Genomic DNA, 24,038 nt, shown 5'->3' on the forward strand with positions numbered 1-24,038 from the left:
CATATAGCTGGCAGCTTTTGTTTTGGCCAAAAGATTTTTTTTTTTAAGCCGCCACCATAACACGGTAGACACTTTTGGCCGAGCCCTACTCTACTGTAACCTATTAAATATTCGTTAAAATATTGAATACAATTTAGGTACCGTATATTTTTATTTATTTTTCAGTTTTTTAAATGACAAATAATATCACATACAACGAACAAATGCCTCAACACCATGACCAGACCACATATTGCCACCACAAAGTGACCAAATAGCACATACAAGGGACAAATACCGCAACACCATGTCCAGACCACATATTACCACCACATAGTGACTGAAAACTACAATACTGATCAGTAATAAAAAGCAAAACAAAACACAATACTATCACCATAAGTGCCATTATACACAGGAGATCTGTACTTAGTATGCAGTGTCTGTGTACAGGTAATAGTGATCACTGGTGGTATTATACACAGGAGCTCTGTATATAATGTATAGGTAATACAGTGATCACTGGTGACATTATACAGAGGACCTCTGTATATAGTATACAGTGTATAGTGTCAGTGTACAGGTAGCACACTGACTCACCAGTGACATCTCTAGGTGAAGTCCTTCATCTTTTGTTTTTCATCTTCCATCCAGCACAGACCGCCATCACTTCTTCCAGCCAGGGCTCGTCTCTAGAGGAAATAACAGTTATCTCGAGCTCCACTTGCAGAACACATTACTTAATTTTTCCCAACTTCTACATTACACCACATGAAGAAAAAAAGGCGACATAGTGTCACTCTACACAGTAACAGGACCGCCCCCCACATTTAAAACAGAATACTCAAAAAATAAAATAAGTACAGCACTGCAGTCATGATATCCCTTAATTAGCCCCTATGGTAATAATATTCCCCATCCTGGCCCCAGTGTGTCTCATTCCTTGCTTCAGCCATATGTTCTGCCATCCTGCCCTCATGAGTATCCATTCTGCCCCATCTGTCTCCATCATATCCATCCTGCCCCATGGTCCTGCACGATCTGTCTCCAACCCTGCCTCATCTGTCTCCAAACCTGCCACTATCTCCATTCTGCCCTCTGTCTCCAATCATGCCCCCATGTCTGCAATTCTGCCCCATCTGTCTCCAGTCATGCCCCCAGTGTCTCCAGTCATGCCCCCAGTGTCTCCAGTCATGCCCCCAGTGTCTCCAGGCATGCCCCCCCCCCGTGCCCAGCATTCTGCCCCCCCCCACCGTGTCCAGCATTCTGCCCTCCCCCCATGTCCAGCATCCTGCCCCCCGTGTCCAGCATTCTGCCCCCCGTGTCTGTCCCGGGCCTCCCCAGATTGCCCCTCTCAATAAAAAAAAAAAAAGAAAAAGGTCTTCTTACTTGGCCGCGCTCCTGCGGCGAAGCTCCCTTCACTCAGCTGAAGCGCGCACTCACTGCCGACTGACAATGACGTCAGACGCTGACGACGTGCGCGCTGCGGCTGACGTCAGCTGCCAGCCTCCGATTGGCTGGCAGCTGTTAACTATTGACGTACGGGCATGGGCCCACACGTCAATAGAGTTAAACTGCCGCAGCTCTGCTAAAGGCACGGTTTAGCCTGCCGGTGGGGGCCCGGTTAGCAGATGAGACTGAGCCTGATGCGGGCCCCCTCTGCCCACCGGGCCCCATACGCCAGTCAGGGCAGTAATGCCCTGATGGCGGCCCTGACTGTGAGGATTCACAAGTCTGAATTCAAATGGAGTGACTTCAGACTTGAGCCCAAGGATAGCCCCTTAAGAATAAAATGGTCCCCAAAGGTGGAGAACAGTATAGGAGTTGGGCAATAAAATAATTCTAGAAACCTGTAGAGAAAACCACTTTGGATGCAAACTTTGTGAACAAGCATGGACAACTCCCTTCTATTACATTTATTGGGGACTAAAAATCATTTTTGCAATTGGGTTTCATAATTTTTCGCCATTTGCCTTCTACACCATGTTCCAAATTATTATGCAAATTGGATTTAAGTGTCATAAAGATTGAATTGTTTTGTTTTTCAAATAAACTTATGGCTGGTATTGTGTCTCAGGGCTCAGTGGATCACTGAAATCAATCTTAAACACATGTGATTCGTTTTCCAGGTGATTCTAATTAAAGGAAAACTACTTAAAAATGATGTTCCACATTATTAAGCAGGCCACTGTTTTCAAGTAACATTGGAAAGAAAAAAACATCTCTCTGCTGCCGAAAAGCATCAAATAGTGCAATGCTTTGGTCAAAGGATGAAAACATTAGATAGTTCCCGAAAACTTAAGCGTGATCATCGTACTATTAAGAGATTTGTGGCTGATTGAGAACAGATGTGTTTGTGCTGATAAAGGCAGAATGAGGAAGGTTTCTACCAGGCAAGTTCATTGGATTAAGAGAGAATCTGCCAAAATACCATTACAAAGGAGCAAACCGTTATTTGAAGCTGCTGGTGCCTCTGGAGTCCCTCGAACCTCAAGGTGTAGGATCCTTCAAAGGCTTCCTGTTGTGCATAAACCTACTATTCAGCTCCCCTTAAACAGTGTTCGCAAGCAGAAACGCTTGCAGTGGGCCCAGACATACATGAAGACTAATTTGCAAACAGTCTTGTTTACTGATGAGTGTCAAGCAACCCTGGATGGTCCAGATGGATGGAGTAGTGGATGGTTGGTGGATTGCCACCATGTCCCAAGAAGGCTGCAACATCAGCAAGGAGGTGGAGGAGTCATGTCTTGGGCCGGAATCATGGGGAAACAGCTGGTAGGGCCCTTTAAGGTTCCTGAAGGTGTGAAAATGACCTCTGCAAAGTATATAGTTTGACTGACCACTTTCTTCCATGGTATAAAAAGCAGAAACCTGCCTTGAGGAGCAAAATCATCTTCATGCTGACAATGCCCCATCTCATGCTGCAAAGAATACCTCGGAGTCATTGGCCGCTATGGGCATAAAAGGAGATAAACTCATGGTGTGGCCACCATCTTCTCCTGACCTCAACCCTATAGAGAACCTTTGGAGTATCATCAAGCAAAAGATCTATGAGGGTGGGAGGCCGTTCACATCAAAACAGCGGCTCTGGGGGCTATTCTGACTTCATGCAAAGAAATGCAATCAGAAACTCTCCAAAAACTCAGAAGTTCAATGGATGCAAGAATTGTGAAGGTGACATCAAAGAAGGGGTCCTATGTTAACTGTTAGGATGTTTTGGAGTTAAATACCGTATATACTCGAGTATAAGCCGACCCGAGTATAAGCCGAGACCCCTAATTTTGCCACAAAAAACTGGAAAACTTAATGACTCGAGTATAAGCCTAGGGTAGGAAATGCAGCAGCTACCTGTAAATTTCAAAAGTAAAAATAGATACCAATAAAAGTAATATTAATTGAGACATCATTAGGTTACCGTATATACTCGCGTATAAGCCGACCCCCCTAATTTTGCCACAAAAAACTGGGAAAACTTATTGACTCGAGTATAAGCCTAGGGTGGAAATGCAGCATTTACCGGTGAATTTCAAAAATAAAAATAAATCATTATTTCCCCATAGCTGTGCCATATAGTGCTCTGCACCGTTCATTTTGTTCCATAGCTGTGCCCCATAAAGTGCTCTGCACCGTTCATTTTGTCCCATAGCTGTGCCCCATACTGTGCTCGGCACCGTTCATTATTGCCCCAAATCTGTGCCCCATATACAATGCTCTGCACCGTTCATTTTGTCCCATAGCTCTGCCCCATACAGTGCTCTGCACCGTTCATTATTGTCCCATATCTGTGCCCCATATATGCTCTGCACCTTTAATAATAATAATAATAATAATAATAATCTTTATTTTTATATAGCGCTAACATATTACGCAGCGCTTTACAGTTTGCACACATTATCATCGCTGTCCCTGATGGGGCTCACAATCTAAATTCCCTATCAGTATGTCTTTGGAATGTGGGAGGAAACCGGAGTGCCCGGAGGAAACCCACGCAAACACGGAGAGAACATACAAACTCTTTGCAGATGTTGTCCAAGGTGGGATTAGAACCCAGGACTCCAGCGCTGCAAGGCTGCTGTGCTAACCACTGCGCCACCGTGCTGCCCATAAATATGGGGCATTGCCCCATATAGATATGGGGCAATAACCTTTCATTATTGCCCCATATCTGTGCCCCATATAGTGCTCTTCACCGTTCATTTTGTCCCATAGCTCTGCCCCATACTGTGCTCTGCACCGTTCATACTGCCCCATAGCTGTGCCCCATACTGTGCTCGGCACCGTTCATTATTGTTCCATATCTGTGCCCCATATATGCTCTGCACCGTTCATTTTGTCCCATAGCTCTGCCCCATACTGTGCTCTGCACCGTTCATACTGCCCCATAGCTCTGCCCAATACTGTGCTCGGCACCGTTCATTATTGTCCCATATCTGTGCCCCATATATGCTCTGCACCGTTCATTTTTGTCCCATAGCTGTGCCCCATACAGTGCTCTGCACCGTTCATTGTGCCCCATACAGTGCTCTGCACCGTTCATTGTGCCCCATATACTGCTCTGCACCGTTGATTTTGTCCCATAGATGCTCCACATAAATCTGTGCCGCTGCTGCTGCTGCAATAAAAAACAAAACAAAACACATACTCACCTCTCTTGCTTGCAGCTCCCAGCGTCCGGTCCCGGCGCCTCCATCTTCCCGGCGTCTCTGCTCTGACTGATCAGGCAGAGGGCGCCGCGCACACTATATGCGTCATCGCGCCTTCTGCCTGAACAGTCAGAGCGCAGACGCCGGGAAGATGGAGCGACGCCCGGCGGCTGGAACGCGGACAGGTGAATATAAAATACTTACCTAGTCCCAGCGATCCTGACGCTCCCTCTGCCTGTCACAGCTGTTTTCGGTGCCGCAGCCTCTTCCTCTATCAGCGGTCACCGGCACCGCTGATTAGAGAAATGAATACGCGGCTCCACCCCTATGGGAGGTGGCGCCGCCTATTCATTTTTCTAATGAGCGGTCCCACGTGACCGCTGAAGAGGGGAAGAACTGCAGCACCGAAGACCGTGGGACGTCAGGGACAGCGCCAGGATCGCTGGGACTAGGTAAGTATACCTCAGCGCCCTCTCCCCCTCACCCGCCGACCCTGCCACCCACCTTGACTTGAGTATAAGCCGAGAGGGGCACTTTCAGCCCAAAAATTTGGGCTGAAAATCTCGGCTTATACTCGAGTATATACGGTAAGTGTTTTTGAATATCCATATTGAATCAGGAGCCCCATATAATGCTCCATACAGTTCATGATGGGCTCCATAAGATGCTCCATACAAAATACGCCCCATATAATGCTCCATAAAGTTTGATGGGCCCCATAAGATGCTCCATATTAAAATGTGCCCCATATAATCCTGCATAAAGGTTAATAATGGCCCCATAAGATGCTCCATACAGATATTTATCTCATATAGTGCTGCACAAACGTTATGGCCCCATAGATGCTCCATACAGATATTTGCCCCATTTGCTGTTGCTGCGATTAAAAAAAAAAAATAAATCACATACTCGCCTCTCGTCACTCAGGCCCCCGGCACTTTCAATATTCACCTATCCTCGTTTCGGGCGCCGCTCCGTCTTCAGCGTCTTCTGCACTGATTTTCAGGCACAGGGCGCGCACTAACCATGTCACCATGCCCTCTGACCTGAGCTTCACTGCAGAAGATGCTGAAGACGGAGCGGCGCCCGGAACCAGGAGAGGTGAATATCGCGCAGCGCTCCCCCTCCCTATTATACTCACCTGCTCCTGGCGCGGTCCCTGGTTCTCCGGCGCCGCAGCTTCTTCCTATACTGAGCGGTCACCGTTACCGCTCATTACTGTATTGACTATACGGCTCCACCCCTATGGGAGTGGAGTCGGGTCCATTTTCATTACTGTAATGAGCGGTAACATGTGACCGCTCAGTACAGGAAGAAGCTGCGGCGTCGGAGAACCAGGGACCTGCAGGGACCGCGCCGGGAGCAGGTGAGTATTATTAGACTCCCCTCTCCTGCCCGACCCTGGGTATGACTTGAGCATAAGCCGAGAGGGGGACTCTCAGCCCAAAATAATGGGCTGAAAATCTCGGCTTATACTCGAGTATATACGGTAGCTTTTTTGTTCAGTGAATGTGACCTCCTAATGCTACAAATTTCACAAATGAGCATTTTCAGTTCTTTAAAACATATCAAATGTTTAGAAATTCTACTGTGCCTAATAATTTGGAACAGTGCATTTTGAGTTTTTATTCATTTTGGAGATTATACTGTTATTATTTGGAGGATTCTTCACTAAATTTCGATGTATAATCTAACGGGTGATGACTTTTATTAGACTGACTGTCATTTGCACTGACCATTTAGGAAAATCCGAGAAAAATATAATTTGCATAATAATTTGGAACATGATGTATAGCCTTTGGCCCCAATTCATTAAGACTTGAGCTACATATGTCAGCCTTTAATGAGGGGTGTGCAGGAATGCAATGTTCCGGATTTATTTTTTCTCCTGCTCTCTAGATGCCTGCTTTTTGCAGGTGTCAATACAAAAAAGCAGTAACTATATTCTCTATAAACTCTAGTATTGAGTTTTTGCTGCTTTTTTTTTTTAATGCATTTTGTTGTTTTTATCATTTTTTAGCACAGTTTTCTTTTTAGCACAGAAAAGCTTTGAGAGAGAGAGATATATATATATATATATATATATATATATATATATATATATATTTATATTATAACGCTGGAAGCGTCACTCTGTCCGAAGCCTTTATAGACTGCGCAGGCGCGACACTCCTAGCGTTACATTATAGAGTGTCAGGAAAAAAAAATGGCGCCGGAAGGCGCGGACTGCCGGGAGCAGGGGGTCGGGAGCAGGGGGACACCATGCACATATTTGCGCCCTGATTATGCTGTGGCACTTCATGCCACAGCAATTTGTTACTTACGCCATTCCTTTCTGCCCCGCCCATTTTCTTCGTCCTCCTGCTGCCAGAATCGGCGCCTGCGCAGTCCGCGCTTTCCGGCGCCATTTTCTTGAAGACACACCTGCAGGACTGCGCAGGCGCCGATTCCGGCAGCAGGAGGACGAAGAAAATGGGCGGAAAGGAATGGCGTAAGTAACAAATTGCTGTGGCATGAAGCTGTGACACTTCATGCCACAGCAATTTGTTACTTACGCCACCTGATTCCTTTCCGCCGCCATTGTCTTGGTCCTGCTGGCGGAATCGGCGCCTGCGCAGTCCGCGCTTTCCGGCGCCATTTTCTTGAAGACACACTGCAGTTTGTCTTCAAGAAAATGGTGCCGGAAAGCGCGGACTGCGCAGGCGCCGATTCCACCAGCAGGAGTACCAAGAAAATGGCGGCAGAAAGGAATCAGGTGGCGCAAGTAACAAATTGCTGTGGCATGAGGCTGTGGCACTTCATGCCACAGCTATTTGTTACTTACGCCACCTGATACGGGACATTTATTATGGAGCAGCGTATGGGGCATATGGATGGGAGCAGCAAATTAAAGAACGGTGGCGCAGGATGGAAGCAGCACATGACAGAACGGGGGCACAGGATGGGGGCAGCACATGACAGAATAGGGCAGCACATGACAGAACGGGGGCGCAGGATGGGAGCAGCACATGACAGAACGGGGGCGAAGGATGGGAGCAGCACATGACAGAACCGGGGCGCAGGATGGGAGCAGCACATGACAGGATGGGGGCGCAGGATGGGAGCAGCAAATGACAGAATGGGGGCGCAGGATGGGAGCAGCACATGACAGAACGGGGGCGCAGGATGGGAACAGCACATGACAGAATGGGGGCGCAGGATGGAGCAGCACATGTCAGAATGAGGGCGCAGGATGGCAGCAGCACATGACAGAATGGGTGCGCAGGATGGGAGCAGCACATGACAGGATGGAGCAGCACATACCAGGATGGAGACCATATACCAATATAAATGCTCGCCACCCGGGCGTTGAACGGGTTCAATAGCTAGTGTATGTATGCATGTATGCATGTATGCATGTATGTGTGTGTATGTATATATATATATATATATAATTTTTTTTTTTTTTCTTTAGTGGAGATCCCTTTTAAGACTACTTGAAAAAAAAAGGACTTTTGATTCTTCTGATTTCAGAAGTACCTCCCATATTTATTATTAGTGCTTGCCAAACCAAAGGGTTAAACTAGTAGATCTGCCCTTTACCAGTTTGAGGGATGAATACTATAGAAGTGTCACAGGCAGGATTGTCCGCTGCGTCTGTAACCTGTGGTGCTAGTGGAAGTCGCCTTCACGAATAATCTGGCACCGTGTCAGCGGCAGGATCTATTAGCGCAGCGCCCCGATTTGCTGGAGTGCTGTCGCCTGTATGGATCCTCTTCTCCGCTGGCTCATTACATGGAGACTGCCAGTGACGGAGGTGTAAATCCAGTGTTTAGGTCGGATTTGTAGTCTGGGCTTCTACAATTACTGGAGTATCAGATGCACTTACACGCTCGTTACACGGATTCCTATTCTAGCCCCGGGTCAGGGCCGGACGCTCTGCTATTGCAGTTCCTATTGGTACACGCTGTGCTGCAGTTATGTGATTTGTAGGAGCGGGCGCTTTTTAAGATTCCACTTAGGGTCCTATTAGTAACAAAGGAAATGACACCAACTAAACCTGTAAAACTGCTCCTACATGTTGGAATCCTTATGTATCACATTGCAAGTCGTAAAAAAAGAGCTGATTTCGCAGTACTTTTACATTTTTTTTCTTCTACATTTTATGTAGTTTTAGCACATTTCAAAAACCAGCTTAACCCCTTCAGCACTGGGGGTACACACAACTGTAGGATGTAGATATAGTTGAAAGAAATGATGGAACAGTGAACCGTCAGCTCACTCCATCATTCTCCCTTTGCACAGTGACCAAAGCAGCAGGGGGAGCTGAGAGTCGGGTGCATGTGTATGTATGTGTGTATATACAGTATATATCTATATCTGCTTGGAGGGCTAGGTGGTGGTCCATTATACTGTTTGGAGGGCTAGGTGGGGGCATTATACTGTTTGGAGGGCTAGGTGGGGGCATTATACTGTTTGGAGGGCTAGGTGGGGGCATTATACTGTTTGGAGGGCTAGGTGGGGGCATTATACTGTTTGGAGGGCTAGGTGGGGGACCTTTATGCTGTTTGGAGTGTTAGGTGGGGGTCCATTATACTGTTTGGAGGGCTAGGTGGGGGCATTATACTGTTTGGAGGGCTAGGTGGGGGACCTTTATGCTGTTTGGAGTGTTAGGTGGGGGTCCATTATACTGTTTGGAGGGCTAGGTGGGGGCATTATACTGTTTGGAGGGCTAGGTGGGGGACCTTTATGCTGTTTGGAGTGTTAGGTGGGGGTCCATTATACTGTTTGGAGGGCTAGGTGGGGGTCCATTATGCTGTTTGGAGGGCTAAGTGGGGGGCATTATACTGTTTGGAGGGCTAGGTGGGGGGCCATTATACTGTTTGGAGGACTAGGTCGGGGCTACATCTGTGTGTGTGTGTGTGGACTATGATACAGTGTGGAAGGTTGTGTCAGTGCCATCATACTATATGGAGGGCTGTGTGCAGGCCATTATATGGTATGTGGGGGGTGGTCATACTGTGTTGTGAGCCATTGTACATTGTGTGCTGGACTGTGGGGGCCGTCTTACTATGTTGGGGTCACTGGATGTATCATTGTGTTTGGGAAGCCATTTTTGTTGGCATGAGAGGGGTATCTTATTGCGTTGAACCCTTCAGTAGCAAAATTACAGTACTTTCTAAGACTTGCAAAGTTGGAACATTTGCCTTTCTTGTGACCCTGACGAATATTATTATTTTTTGTGAGAGGGCCCATTTAGGATTTCTGCTATGGAACCCCATGATTTCTATGTACACCCCTATCAAGACCCTCTTTTTTATGTAACTGTTTATTGCATGGCTTTGAGAGCTGGCGCCCTGTAACTCGCCACCTAGCTGCTTCTGTCCCCAGTTGTCTGCAGCATCTAAACATCACCAGACTCGTGTAATGATACCAAAGACATAGATTCTAAGGGTGTTTTCACGCTGCGCTTTCAATGTGAAAGCGCAGTGTGTACCCATTCAGTGGCTCCCGATAGGATTTACATCCGAATTCCCCCCTTCCCAAAAATCGGATTCTGGCGTATGTGCCCATGGGGCCATAAACTATAATGGTGCCAACAGAGTGAACGTGTGCTCTGCCGTGCATCATTTTCTGGCATATACGCCTACTGGAGGTGGACACCCAGTAGACTGCATCAGGGTGTCCCCCTCTAGTAAATGGATACGCCTTAAAATGATGCACGACAGAGCGCACATTTGCTCTGCTGGCACCTTCATAGCCTATATAGTCGGCGCATACGTATGAATCTCGTTTTGCTTGACGGGTCAGATGCAAACCTCCGACGAAGATAATTGCAATGTGAAATCACCCTAATTTTGAATGTTGTTTTATTTAAAGGACTGGTCCACGTCTCCAACCAGAATTTTTTTTTCTTCATTGCATCTGAAATTCAAAATTAGTTAAAAAAAAAATCTCTCTAATAGCCATGTTTGTTTATTCAAGTCCTATGCATCCCTCTGTCGCCATGGTAACAGACTACAAGCAAACTCTGTGTAATGTGAGCCAATATCACCGCGGGATAAACACCCATTTAGGAGTGCCGATAATTGGGGAATCTGGGTTCGTTAGAATGCTAGTTTCCGATTGGTCTCTCTAATCAGGCCAGTAAAGAGTCGATGACCAAGCAAGAAGCTAATTTATTGGGTGGGATGAACGCCCTTAAAAAAATAATCAATGAGGCAGGAAAAATTGGGTCTGTTACGTTCAACTACACTTATGGAAGCAATGCTTTGCATAATCCTCTTCATTCCATGTACCTCTTTCTCATAGTTGATCATTTCATCCTTTCCTCGCATAAATGAGGAAATTCTTTTTATAGGCGACCTATAGATAAGAAAACATATAAGGGGAAGGCACGCCGCCGAAACGCGCGTAGGGGCAGTGGCACCATCTCCTGAGCATCAGGAAGGATCCATTTACTAATGTTACTACGATCTGGTGTTTAATGCCTTGTTATGTTATATACTGTTAATTGTTAAATATTGATAACCGGGGCATGCCACTATGGCCTGATGATTCATACTGGTGATTCAAAGCATTGATAGTGCTCCTGATGTTCCACTTTAAATTACGCTGGCATTAACAATATGCTTATGTGGATACCATTATTCTGTGTTATGCTGTTTGCTCTGTAGGGGTGCCACTCATTTGTTTGGCTTATGTACCAAGCACCCTTGTTTGCTACTGGTTTTTAAATTTTGTATGTGTAAAAGTTAAATCCTATTCCAATAAAGATTGTTATATTTGTTCTATATACGCATCTTTCCTTGTATGTTTTCATGCATGTAGCGTAGAACGTGTGCTTATTAACAATTTATGTGGACGCTATACTTTTTCATCATTTTTAAGAAATTACGTCCTTCTAACTAGGGGTATTTGTTTGATTTTCTTATAGATAAGAGTAATGTATAGCTCTGAGCTTTGGCATGTCAGAGTTGTCGGGCCCTAATGTAGGAGAGGTAGAGCTACTGTAATCCGTAGAAAATGAGACCTATTTAAGTTAATTTGTCCATCTGCGCTGTATCAATCAATGCTATTTACTGATTGCCTGCGATGAGAGCGGCAGCTCGTTAGTCGTCCAGCGTTGTGCGCGTCCTGCCTATGTCACGTAACTGAGACTTCTGCATCCACATCCACTGTCGTCTTTCCTATTAATATTTGCTACCATTATTAAAACCCTACGGGACCCTCGAGATCCTTTGCGTCAATATCATTCCACTTAATGGGGGAGGTTTAACAGTGCAGGTCAGACAGTTTTCTTGCATAATTGAAGTAACTGTAGATCCTTTTATCATTCCCTTTATGGTTGTAATAAGGGGTTGTAAAGAGAAAAAAAAACATGGCATTTGCTTATATTTTGTGCAGCACAAGCTGGCTTTCTTAAAGGGTTGTCAAGAATGACAAAAATGGCCAATTCTTAATAATATTCTGCTGCAAATGTCCATAGGTTGTGTGCAGTATTGCAGCTCAGCTCTATTCACTTTAATGGAGCTAAACTGCAGTACCAGAGACAACCTATGGAGAGGTGTGGCGCTGTTTCTATAAAAAGAAAAAAGCTGCCACGTTTTTCTAATCATGTCTCTAACTCTCAATAATAAATTTATTCTTCATATTATTCATTATCCTCTAGATACCCAAGTTACATAAATTGCAGCAAACCATCATAAGAAATTTCTAAGAGTTTGTAAGAAGTGCAAAATGTTCTTTAATATAGTATATTTTTCCTACCAACCCTACATGAAAGGACACCCCCATTTTTTTTCTTCCACTACTTTCCCTCTCCTTGTGCTATCTTAAGAGCTGTATCTCTCTGGAGGTCTCAGCATGAAAGAAGCATGTAATGCTTTATTTCTCCTCTGGGGGCTCTGCAGGTAAAATGAGTGTGTGCTATCTGATTCTTCTACAGCTGATCACAAGGACCACTGATAATCGGCTTACTGTTGGAGTCGTCTTCCAACAATTTCCAGAAACCACTTTGAGATAGGCACCAAAAATTGCAGTGATTCTCTAAAATGATAGTCCCATGTTCTCCACATCTAAAGTAAAGGGCCTCTTGATTTTTTTTTCTTGCCTTTCCATCAAGAACAAGAGTCTATTTCTTCTAGAAAATTCTTCACGACTAAATGAATCTTCTTCATACGGAAGGCCATTCCACCCTCCTTTTCACATTTTTTTTTTTTTCAAGGAGTATAGCGCATATAGAATCCAAAGTTTGACAATATATTTACTCCACCTCGCCAACTCCCAGGTAAGTTTTGAGGGATCTGTTGCCACTGATAGAGCTCTTCTGTGCAGCACCTTGGCTGGAAATCCTCTGCTATCCCCATTATGGTCGGGTTCTTCTTGTAGATCACCTTGTTAGTGCGTGGTATATTGTGTTTCTTATCTTTGTATGAAGAGCATGCTTCAGGCCATAGCTAGTTTCTTCTGTGCTTGTTAAGACCTTTTACTTTACGTTAAAGGAATTTACCACTCAATTTTTAAAAAAAAATAAACACAGAAAAGAAAATTTGCAGGTGTGAAATACAGGGATGTTAGGCAAAACTTGTTTCTGTCAGTGATTTGAGACGGGGGCGTAGATTCACCTTCTAACAAGACAATGAACCCAAAGCATACTGCTAAAGCAACACTCGCGTGGTTTACGGGGAAACATGTAAACGTTTTGGTGTGACCTCGTCAAAGCCACGACATTAATCCAACTGAGAATCTGTGGTCCGACTCCAATATTGCTGTTCACCAGAGGGAACCATCTAACTTGAAGGAGCTGGAGCAGTATTGCCTCAAGGAATGGACAAAGATCCCAGTGGCCAGATGTGGAAAGCTCATAGAGACTTATCCAAAGCGACTTGCTGCTGTAATTGCCCCAAAAGGAGGCTCCACAAAGTACTGACTTTAGGAGGGTTAATAGTTATGCCTTTATTTTGTCGTATTTTGTTTACTTCACAGTAAAATGAAAACCAAATGTTCACAGCTGTAGGCATGTTCTTTGCATGAACGGATGCAATCCCTAAAAAAAAAAACCACTCTGAATTTCCAGGTTGTGAGGTAGGAAAATATGAAAAATGCCAAGGGGATGATGAGTACATTCACAATCCACGGTACCACTATATAGGCATGTATTAGAGATACATACCCGTATATACTAGAGTATAAGCCGACCCGAGTATAAGCCGACCCCCCTAATTTTGCCACAAAAAACTGGGAAAACTTATTGACTCGAGTATAAGCCTAGGGTGGAAAATGCAGCAGCTACCGGTAAATTTAAAAAATAAAAATAGATGCTCTATACCGTTCATTATTGCCCCATAAGATGCTCCATATAAAGCTCTGCCATATAGTGCTCTGCACCGTTCATTATTGCCCCATAGCTGCCATATAGTGCTGTGTGCCGTTCAGTACTGCCCCATAGCTGTGCCATATAGTGCTGTGTGCCGTTCAGTACTGCCCCATAGCTGCCATATAGTGCTGTGTGCTGTTCAGTACTGCCCCATAGCTGTGCCATATAGTGCTGTGTGCCGTTCAGTACTGCCCCATAGCTGCCATATAGTGCTGTGTGCTGTTCAGTACTGCCCCATAGCTGTGCCATATAGTGCTGTGTGCCGTTCAGTACTGCCCCATAGCTGCCATATACTGCTGTGTGCCGTTCAGTACTGCCCCATAGCTGTGCCATAGAAAGCTCTGCCATTGCTGCTGCTGCTGCAATAAAAAAAAAAAAATGCCATACTTACCTTTCTTGCTTGCAGCTCCCAGCGTCCGGTCCCGGCGTCTCTCTGCTCTGACTGATCAGGCAGAGGGCGCCGCGCACACTATAAGCGTCATCGCGCCCTCTGACCTGAACAGTCAGAGCGGAGCGACGCCGGGAAGAAGGAGCGGCGCCTGGCGGCTGGAACGCGGACAGGTGAATAGTACATACTTACCTAGTCCCAGCGATCCTGACGCTCCCTCTGCCTGACATAGCTGGTCTTCGGTGCCGCAGCCTCATTATCAGCGGTCACCGGCACCGCTGATTAGAGAAATGAATAGGCGGCTCCACCCCTATGGGAGGTGGAGCCGCATATTCATTTTTCTAATGAGCGGTCCCACGTGACCGCTGAAGAGGGGAAGAAGCTGCAGCACCGAAGACCGTGGGACGGCAGGGGGAGCGTCAGGCGTCAGGATCGCTGGGACTAGGTAAGTATGCCTCAGCGCCCTCTCCCCCTCACCCGCCGACCCCACCGCTACCGTGACTCGAGTATAAGCCGAGAGGGGCACTTTCAGCCCAAAATTTTGGGCTGAAAATCTCGGCTTATACTCGAGTATATACGGTAATTTAGTCCCTTAAACTTTTCTGCATGCTAGTTTCAGGTTTTATTTTTCAGCATCCGTTTTCTGTGTTTTTCTATATATTTTTTTCAATTCTATTCTAACTATTCCATTCCTCTCTCAGCAGCAAAGTACAGTATGTCTGGAAATGATTAGGTAAATCTTGGCACCTGGATGCTTGGGGGAGCCCTGTTCTGTTATTGGTGTCTGTTAGCACTTGGCAATTTAATCAGATTATGATATATATTTCAGTATAAAATGCTTTCATAGATGGGAGACACGGGGTTCTCCCACTCGCTGTCTAGACGGTTCACTCCTAATCTGTCATTATCCTCGGCTGCAGGCATGGCTGTGCCCAAACGGCTCCTCTCCAAACCCCTTTCAATAATGCTCATTTAACTCTAATGAGCACGCTTCAGCTCCAAGATGTCTTCTAACATTATCCATCTCACAGGTGCACTCTCCAGACAGAATCCTCATGCCATTTCATAGCACTGACATTCGCACATTTTACTGCCAGCACTTACTCCCCTTTTCCTTTTGTACCCTCATGCCAAGCATCGTCAGCTGCCCCGGATAATTGTCTCATTAAAATGCTTACTTTCCTGCTTGCCTGCTATCACTGCACGCCATTAACTCCTGTCCCTCGCATACTAACATACTAAACCACTGGGCCATGCAACCGCAACTCAATTTCTAAAAACAATCGCGGATTTTTACTTATTAGGCTTATTAAAACTGTCAAAATTGGTCAAAGTGTTAACATAAATATCAGGGCCGTGCTCGGGAGTGGGATGCAGGGGAAGTGCATTAGCTCAGCACGGTACACTATCAGGATTTATAGCATATTACGCATCTGAATACTCCTTTTCTTATGTAAAAACATTTTTAGCTGAAAGACAAACACTATTGAGCTTCATTTTAAGGTCCAGCATTCTTTCCTCATTAATTTCTTAATATATCTGTACACTTTTTTCAGATCTAGAGTCCCAGATCCAATGTTCTATTTATGTTGTGCCCGCATCATCCACCATTTGTAAACTTTTAGCTAAGGAATTAAGGTTTGACATACTGTAATGTTTTATGTAGAAACCATTTGCAGTATGCGCCATCTCGTGATATCTGAAACTACTGTAGTTTGTACTTGATTTAGCTTAGTCTATGCAGAGACCTGGAAGTCTGTATCTGTGTAGCATTGCTGTTATCACAGTAAACACTGATGATGAAATAAATAATTGCAAAGAAAAGGGTAAAATTGCGTATTTAAATAAAATTTGCTGTGTTGTGGAAAGACTGGTAACAACCTCTAAAGGCCTTTTCAATGGCCTAAATGCCGCAAACCAAGTGAAGGACAAAACACCGAAAAATTTGTGATCTCATGAACTTTTTTAGATTTGTTTCTGGCTGATTTAAAACAAAAACAAAACAAAAAAAATTATGTCCTTTGGTTAGATATAGTTAATAACGAAGGACTAGAGATGAGCGAACCCGAACTGTAAAGTTTGGTGTTTGTACCGGAGCTGAATTCTGAACACTGGTTTCTCCTGGAAGTTCGTTTTACAGTTCTGGAATTTGGGAGAGAGATCTTCCAGCTCCAAACTTTAGGTCCCCTTTGATTTCAATGAGGTTCAGGTTCAAGTTTGGGTAAAGTTCTGGTACCCGAGCCGAAGTTTGGACTGAAGTTCGGTTGGGTAACAGAACCCAAACTTCCACGGATCCGCTCATCCCTACTAAGGACGGGTTTATGCTGTTGTATTTCACTATCTGTATATGAACTTCAATGACTGGGGGGTTCTTAAAACCATAACTTAAAGCCTCCTAGGCACATATGAGGCGGTAAGTTCGAGTCAGGAGACTTGTGCTAATTCTGGTCATTGTGGTCCATATTCTGACCATAAACATGGCCATCTGAAACCAGAATCATTTTGGGTTGAGTATGAGACTAAGATGTAAATGATACAAAAATGTGTGCTCCCTTAAAGGGCTTTTCTAAAGTTTTTAAAAGTTATCCCTTATCCCCTGGATAAGGGCATAACTTCCCAATCGCTGGAGATCTGACTGCTGGGTTCCAACTGATCCTGAGAACCTGGAGAGCCTTGTGTGTTGAGATGGGCTCAATCATACATGCTGCCGCTCCATTCATTCTTATAGGAGTGGTGAAGCCCGCTAAAAATAAGCCTTCATACCGTCGTGTCCTATGGAAAAATAATAAAGTTATGGCTCTTGCAAGAAGAGAGAATAAAAAAAACAGAAAAAAAGCACAAACATGAAAAATCTCCCAATCCTTAAAAGGTTAATGTTTTTTTTTTTTTATTTACAATATTTTACATTTCAAAATAATGCAAAAATGAATGCTAGAAGTGGGTCAACAAATGGATAGACCATATAATCAGACTGTGCTTTTGACCATCGCAGTAGGGCACATCTATAACTGGACAGTATTCCTCAATAATAATTGATCAATAATTCCTTTTTCCATTATTCTCATATCTATGGCCAGTTCTTTTCTTTTTTTTTTTCTGGTTTCTTTACATTAAACTATGTTCACCTTTTTCCACTGCTATTTTCCATATTGCGGTTTCTATCAAATAATTTCTGACACCCTTGAGGAATCTCGTTTTGCTACTTCTTCGCGTACAATCTATTACTACCTCTGAAATTCTATTTATTTATGCAAGTACTTACATGTGTTGGGAATATGTCAATATCAGACGAGCTGCTTGGGTAAAGTACTTGCATTAATTAGTCATATTTAGCATGGATGATTTATGATCAGCGCCGTCACACCGAGCTGCGCTGCTTTCTTTAAATATTAAAGGGAACCTGTCAGTATGACTTTAGATTTCGGCGTCCTGAGTATTTCTTATCAAAGCTGGATTAGTCTGTACAACAGCACATTACATTAATGTAGCTGCAGTAAATTGCTGCGAGGGTTCACAGAGGGGTGAGGCGTATGTGGAAAGCTGTTTTGGAGGCATAATTGCCACCTTTAGCTTAACATTATTAAAATGGTTGTTAGAAAGAAGGGTCTGCCAGTCCTCCCCCCAAGAAACAGTGCACGTCTTGTTCATGGGCTGTGCATAGCAATACCAGACACAGCCTAGTGACAGGGGTGGCGCTGTGTCTGGGAGATAAAGCAGGACCCATCCTTCTGATCTAGGACAATGCCTTAAAAACTTTGAGTGCTTGTTTTTACATGGAGATTTTCCAGCTCAGGGAACCTGTCACCCCGTTTTTTCAGATTGAGATAAAAATACTGTTAAATAGGGCCTGCGCTGTGCGTTACAATAGTGTATGTAGTGTACCCTGATTCCCCACCTATGCTGCGAAATACATTACCAAAGTCGCCGTTTTCGCCTGTCAATCAGGCTGGTCTGGTCGGGTGGGCGTGGTGACATCGCTCTTTTCTTCCCCAGCTTTCCGTTGGTGGCGTAGTGGTGTGCGCATGTCCAAGTGATGAATCCACTGCGCGCACGTGAAGAAACAGCGCGCGATCTGCGCTATTACCCTGTCATCGGTGGGGGCGGCCATCTTCCTGGGGCCGCGCGTGCGCAGATGGAGTGCTCTGCTGCACGGGGCTTCAGGAAAATGGCCGCGGGATGCCGCGCGTGCGCAGAAGAGATCGCGGCGGACATTTTCCCAAAGCCGAGATGCAGTGACAGTGGCTTGTGAAAGTATTCACCCCCCTGGCTTTTTACATATTTTGTTACATTAGAGCCTGTGCTTTAAATATTTCTGCAATCCGATGTGTGTGTGATGTATCAGCATTAAATAGTTTAAGTTGGTGAATTGATGTGAGAAACATAGGTCTAAATTAAATTTATGGGACCAGTAAACTAAAAATTGACACATGCATATGAATTCACACCTTTTGATATGAGGCCTCTAAACATTTCTGGTGCAATTATCATAAATCAGATGCATAGTGACAGGACGTTCTGCTGTGTGCAATCGAAGTGTCACACATCTGCCAGTATATACCTTTTTGCTCTCAAAGGCCATAGAGGCTGCAACACCATTAACAAGAGGCACCCCCAACCAAACACCATGAAGACCAAGGAGATCTCCAAACACCATGAAGACCAAGGAGATCTCCAAACAAGTCAGGGTTGGGTTGTAAAAAGAAAATAAACAAAAATGAATCAAGTGGAAAGAACATGGTACCACAACAAACCTGCCGAAAGAGGGCTGCCCACAAAAACTCTCAGCACAGAGACCAAAGGTAACTCTGAAGGAGCTGCAGAGTTCCCAAGCAGAGACCTGTAGTATGTGACCATATGACCACAATAAGCCACTCCATACAGGTGACCTTTAGGGAAGATTGAATACTTAAGTGGCCCCCCTTCATTATCTTTATTTTTCAGGGTTCCAGTGGTTGGACCCAAACTGATCAAAAGTCGTTTTTACGACTTTGTGATCAGTTTAGGTCCAACTACTGGGACCCCCAACAATCCAGAGAATGAAGGGGGTGTTACATCGGAGTAGCTCTCATTTAAAGATACCATGTTGTGGAAATTGTAAAGCGAGAACTGGGTAAGATCCATTGGAAATTTACAGTAGAGACTGCAAGTAGATGGCTTACTTCACAATTACTGATTTGGATTTCACAATCATAAATTTAATGTAGTCTATCTGCACAAAATGGCTGTCCAAACTAAGTATAGGCGCTCGGTGTACCCTTGGCATGGCCAACCACTTCATTGCACTTACTTAGTCTACTTCAAAACATGTCCTCTTCACAGTCTAGTTTTTTTGCATTGATCTCTACCCTTCCCAGCCAGAAGTTCAGTCGCCAAGGATGCACCGAACTGTTTGATGCACCAAACTGTTGGCGTCACCAAACTGTTTGGTCAAGTCACAAGTGCATTGGACTGTTTGGACGCGCCAAGGGTACACTGGACTGTTTGGCCACGTCAAGAGTATACCAAACTGTTTGGCTACAGCAAGAGTGCACCATACTGTTTAGTGCCATAAAGTGCCCAAATAACAGAAAGTCTATAGTACTATAAAGCTCTAAGTAGTGGCACAATAAGGCCAATTTAGGCCTTGGTGATGGAGTACTTGCAGTTGCCCGATGCTTTATTTTGTGTCCACCTTTTACTTAATGTAATATGAAAAAAGTTGTGAAGGCCTTGGTAACTTTTAACATAAAGCTAATAACTTCTCTTTCCTCTAATATAAAATATCTTCTATGAAAAATGTTTTCCTTTTTGCCTCCAGGGAGATGAAAGTTGTTTATTTCACTCCGCTCTGTTCTCGAGAGCTTAGATTTGATTGAAGAGCCGAGTGTTTTTTTTTTCCTTCCTCTCGTTCTGTTGAGTGATTTTTCTGTCTATACACTAAATTGCAAATTATGGTTTGTGTGTCAGTATGATATAGAGACGTTACTGCGAGTCTGACGGAGGTGCCAGCTTTCATCATATTCCGCATCCTAATTTTCTTTGAAAGGAATCTGTCAGTATGATCAACCTTCCTTTGTCATCTATGTTGGCATGGTTGTCATAAAAAAGTTGTATAAAATTACACCTTGATACCTGCAATCTGATGTCTTATTCCAGAGAAATCCACATTTTTCTTAATATGTAAATGATCTGTTAAGATCTATGGGCCGGACATAGATCTCCCTGAGGATCTGCCTCCAGAGCTTATTGTAAATAAATGGAGGGGTTACCAGTGTGAGACATGTAATGACTGATGTAATGCTCTCCTGATCTACATATCTAACACTGGTAATGCCCCCTGTCATTTTACAATAGCTCTGGAGGCAGATTCTCATAGAGATCTATGTGGGGCCCATAGATCTTAACAGCTCATTTACATCTTCTTTTTTTTTTTTACATCTTTTTTACAACCATACTAGGACTACACATGGTCTTATGTCCTAAAAGTTTTGACCTGTAAACATTAAAGGGAACCTGTCACCCCGAAAATCGCGGGTGAGGTAAGCCCACCGGCATCAGGGGCTTATCTACAGCATCCTGTAATGCTGTAGATAAGCCCCCGATGTTACCTGAAAGAAGAGAAAAAGACGTTATATTATACTCACCCAGGGGCGGTCCCGCTGCTGGTCAGGTCAGATGGGCGTCTCTGGTCCGCTGCGGCGCCTCCCATCTTCTTTCCATGACATCCTCTTCTGATCTTCAGCCACGGCTCTGGCGCAGGCGTACTTTGTCTGCCCTGTTGAGGGCACAACAAAGTACTGCAGTGCGCAGGCGCTGGAAAGGTCAGAGAGGCCCGGCGCCTGCGCACTGCAGTACTTTGCCCTGCCCTCAACAGGGCAGACAAAGTACGCCTGTGCCGGAGCCGTGGCTGAAGATCAGAAGAGGACGTCATGGAAAGAAGATGGGAGGCGCCGCAGCGGACCAGAGACTCCCATCTGACCTGACCAGCAGCGGGACCACCCCTGGGTGAGTATAATCTAACGTCTTTTTCTCATCTTTCAGGTAACATCGGGGGCTTATCTACAGTATTCCAGAATGCTGTAGATAAGCCCCTGATGCCGGTGGGCTTACCTCACCCGCGATTTTCGGGGTGACAGGTTCCCTTTAATATTGTTTTAAATCTGCATTAGGCCAGGTTCATATTTTTCCTTTGTAGGGTGTCCAGTATGTCTGTCTATTTTACATGTCTGTATATATCCCTGAGGTCTTATTTTGAACGTCCGTATGTATTTTTTTAATTTCCATATGACATCCGATTTTTACAAATGCCAAATTCCGTTTCCTATGTAATCTTTGCAATGGATCTTAAAAAAATAAAATAAAAATAAATAATAATACAAAGAAAAAAATAATTTGAACTTGTTCATTTCTCTGCATTGGTCCATCTGGTATCCGTTGTGCACATGGCCAAAACCACAGTCTTCAGGAGCCCTTTTGGGTTGTTTGTGTCATTCTTGATTTCTTCATTCACTAGTAATGATTGATTTATTTATTTTCTTTTTTAAAGCCCATGTAGAGAATGAGGAGCAATATACGCAATCACTGGAAAAATTTGGAAGTAGCTGTGTATGTAGAGATGACCCGGATTTAGGAACGGCTTTCCTGAAATTCTCCGTATTCACAAAGGAACTCACTGCACTTTTTAAGAATTTGGTAAGAGATCCATTTATTATTATTATGATTATTATTTAATATATTTAATTCTGATATTCTAGCATTAATCTATCATTGTATATGTTGGCCTGTCATCTGTATGACATTGCAGAGACTTTTGTACCACGTTATGCACTTCTGCCCTCTCATTAATGTCACGGTGCATCTATCATACTCGGCATAGGATGTCATTTTTTAAATTAAATGCAACCATATTGTAAACATTAAGATTGGCACCAAAATCTGCATGAAAATCCGCGTGTTGCAAGCAGATTTTGTCGCTGATTTGGTAAAAAAAATTTCAATACCGTTTTGTCGATGAACTTCGTTAACAATATAGGTACTTTTTTTTTTACATCGCTGAATAACCGACCAGTTAGTGTAAGTACAGTATGTTAATTATTAACATCCAGTACAGTCAGTTTGATTTTCACATATTTTTTGCATTCTTTCTAATGTATCTTCCCCTATACCTTTCTAGCCTGTGTGCTCACTGAGCCGCTCTGTGAGTGCATGCATTACACACAGACGTCTGCCTCCTATTGTCATGTGTCCTGGATCTGTGCCATGCGGAGAACACGTCCTACGGCTTACTCTTTACACACAGTAATAAAGCCAAGGGAATAGGGATGCTGCTTACAATAATGAACACGGACGGCCCGGCTCTCGTTGACATGTGTGCTGCTTTGTAAATGTGTAGACTGGCGCTCGGCAGGGCTTACTGAAATAACACGGCATGTGAGCGCTCCACTGCTGCTTCCCTTTATCCTATTCAGCCCGTAAAGCATTCATCAATATAACGAATGGCGGGAAGTGCGGTATTTCATTTCATCTGCGGAAATCACGCTGGGAATCAGTGGAAAGTGCTAAAGGAAACCGTGCTGAAGAATTGCTAGGATGTGAGAGCAGACGTGTTATTGTACAGTGTGATGTATGTGTGAATAATATATAATATACAGTCATGGCCAAAAGTATTGACACCCCTGCAATTCTGTCAGATAATACTCATTTTCTTCCTGAAAATGATTGCAAACACAAATTCTTTGGTATTATTATCTTCATTTAATTTGTCTTAAATGAAAAACACAAAAAGAATTGTCCTAAAGCCAAATTGGATTTAATTCCACACCAAACATAAAAAGGGGGGTGGACAAAAGTATTGGCACTGTTCGAAAAATCATGTGATGCTTCTCTAATTTGTGTTAACAATACCTGTAACTTACCTGTGGCACCTAACAGGTGTTGGCAATAACTAAATCACACTTGCAGCCAGTTGACATGGATTAAAGTTGACTCAACCTCTGTCCTGTGTCCTTGTGTGTACCACATTGAGCATGGAGAAAAGAAAGAAGACCAAAGAACTGTCTGAGGACTTGAGAAACCAAATTGCGAGGAAGCATGAGCAATCTCAAGGCTACAAGTCCATCTCCAAAGACCTGAATGTTCCTGTGTCTACCGTGCGCAGTGTCATCAAGAAGTTTAAAGCCCATGGCACTGTGGCTAACCTCCCTAGATGTGGACGGAAAAGAAAAATTGACAAGAGATTTCAACGCAAATTGTGCGGATGTTGGATAAAGAACCTCGACTAACATCCAAACAAGTTCAAGCTGCCCTGAAGTCCGAGGGTACAACAGTGTCAACCTGTACTATCCGTCAGCGTCTGAATGAAAAGGGACTGTATGGTAGGAGACCCAAGAAGACCCCACTTCTTACCCCAAGACATAAAAAAGCCAGGCTGGAGTTTGCCAAAACTTACCTGAAAAAGCCTAAAACGTTTTGGAAGAATGTTCTCTGGTCAGATGAGACAAAAGTAGAGCTTTTTGGGCAAAGGCATGAACATAGAGTTTACAGGAGAGAAAAAAGAGGCATTCAAAGAAATGAACACCGTCCCTACAGTCAAACATGGCGGAGGTTCCCTGATGTTTTGGGGTTGCTTTGCTGCCTCTGGCACTGGACTGCTTGACCGTGTGCATGGCATTATGACGTCTGAAGACTACCA

General features: G+C 44.2%; 1 protein-coding gene across 2 annotated transcripts in view; it reads left to right on the forward strand.

Moving 5' to 3' along the window:
* Nucleotides 1-24,038, forward strand: part of ASAP2 (ArfGAP with SH3 domain, ankyrin repeat and PH domain 2) — a 216,162-nt gene that overhangs the window by 84,783 nt on the left and 107,341 nt on the right. For both annotated transcript variants that reach the window (XM_069728066.1, XM_069728067.1), the window contains exon 3: nucleotides 21,894-22,039. In XM_069728066.1, the coding sequence (XP_069584167.1) occupies nucleotides 21,894-22,039 (146 nt within the window). The remainder of the gene's footprint in view (nucleotides 1-21,893; nucleotides 22,040-24,038) is intronic.

The sequence above is a fragment of the Ranitomeya imitator genome, chromosome 5 (assembly GCF_032444005.1).
Source record: "Ranitomeya imitator isolate aRanImi1 chromosome 5, aRanImi1.pri, whole genome shotgun sequence".
In the NCBI taxonomy this organism is placed as follows: Eukaryota; Metazoa; Chordata; class Amphibia; order Anura; family Dendrobatidae; genus Ranitomeya; species Ranitomeya imitator.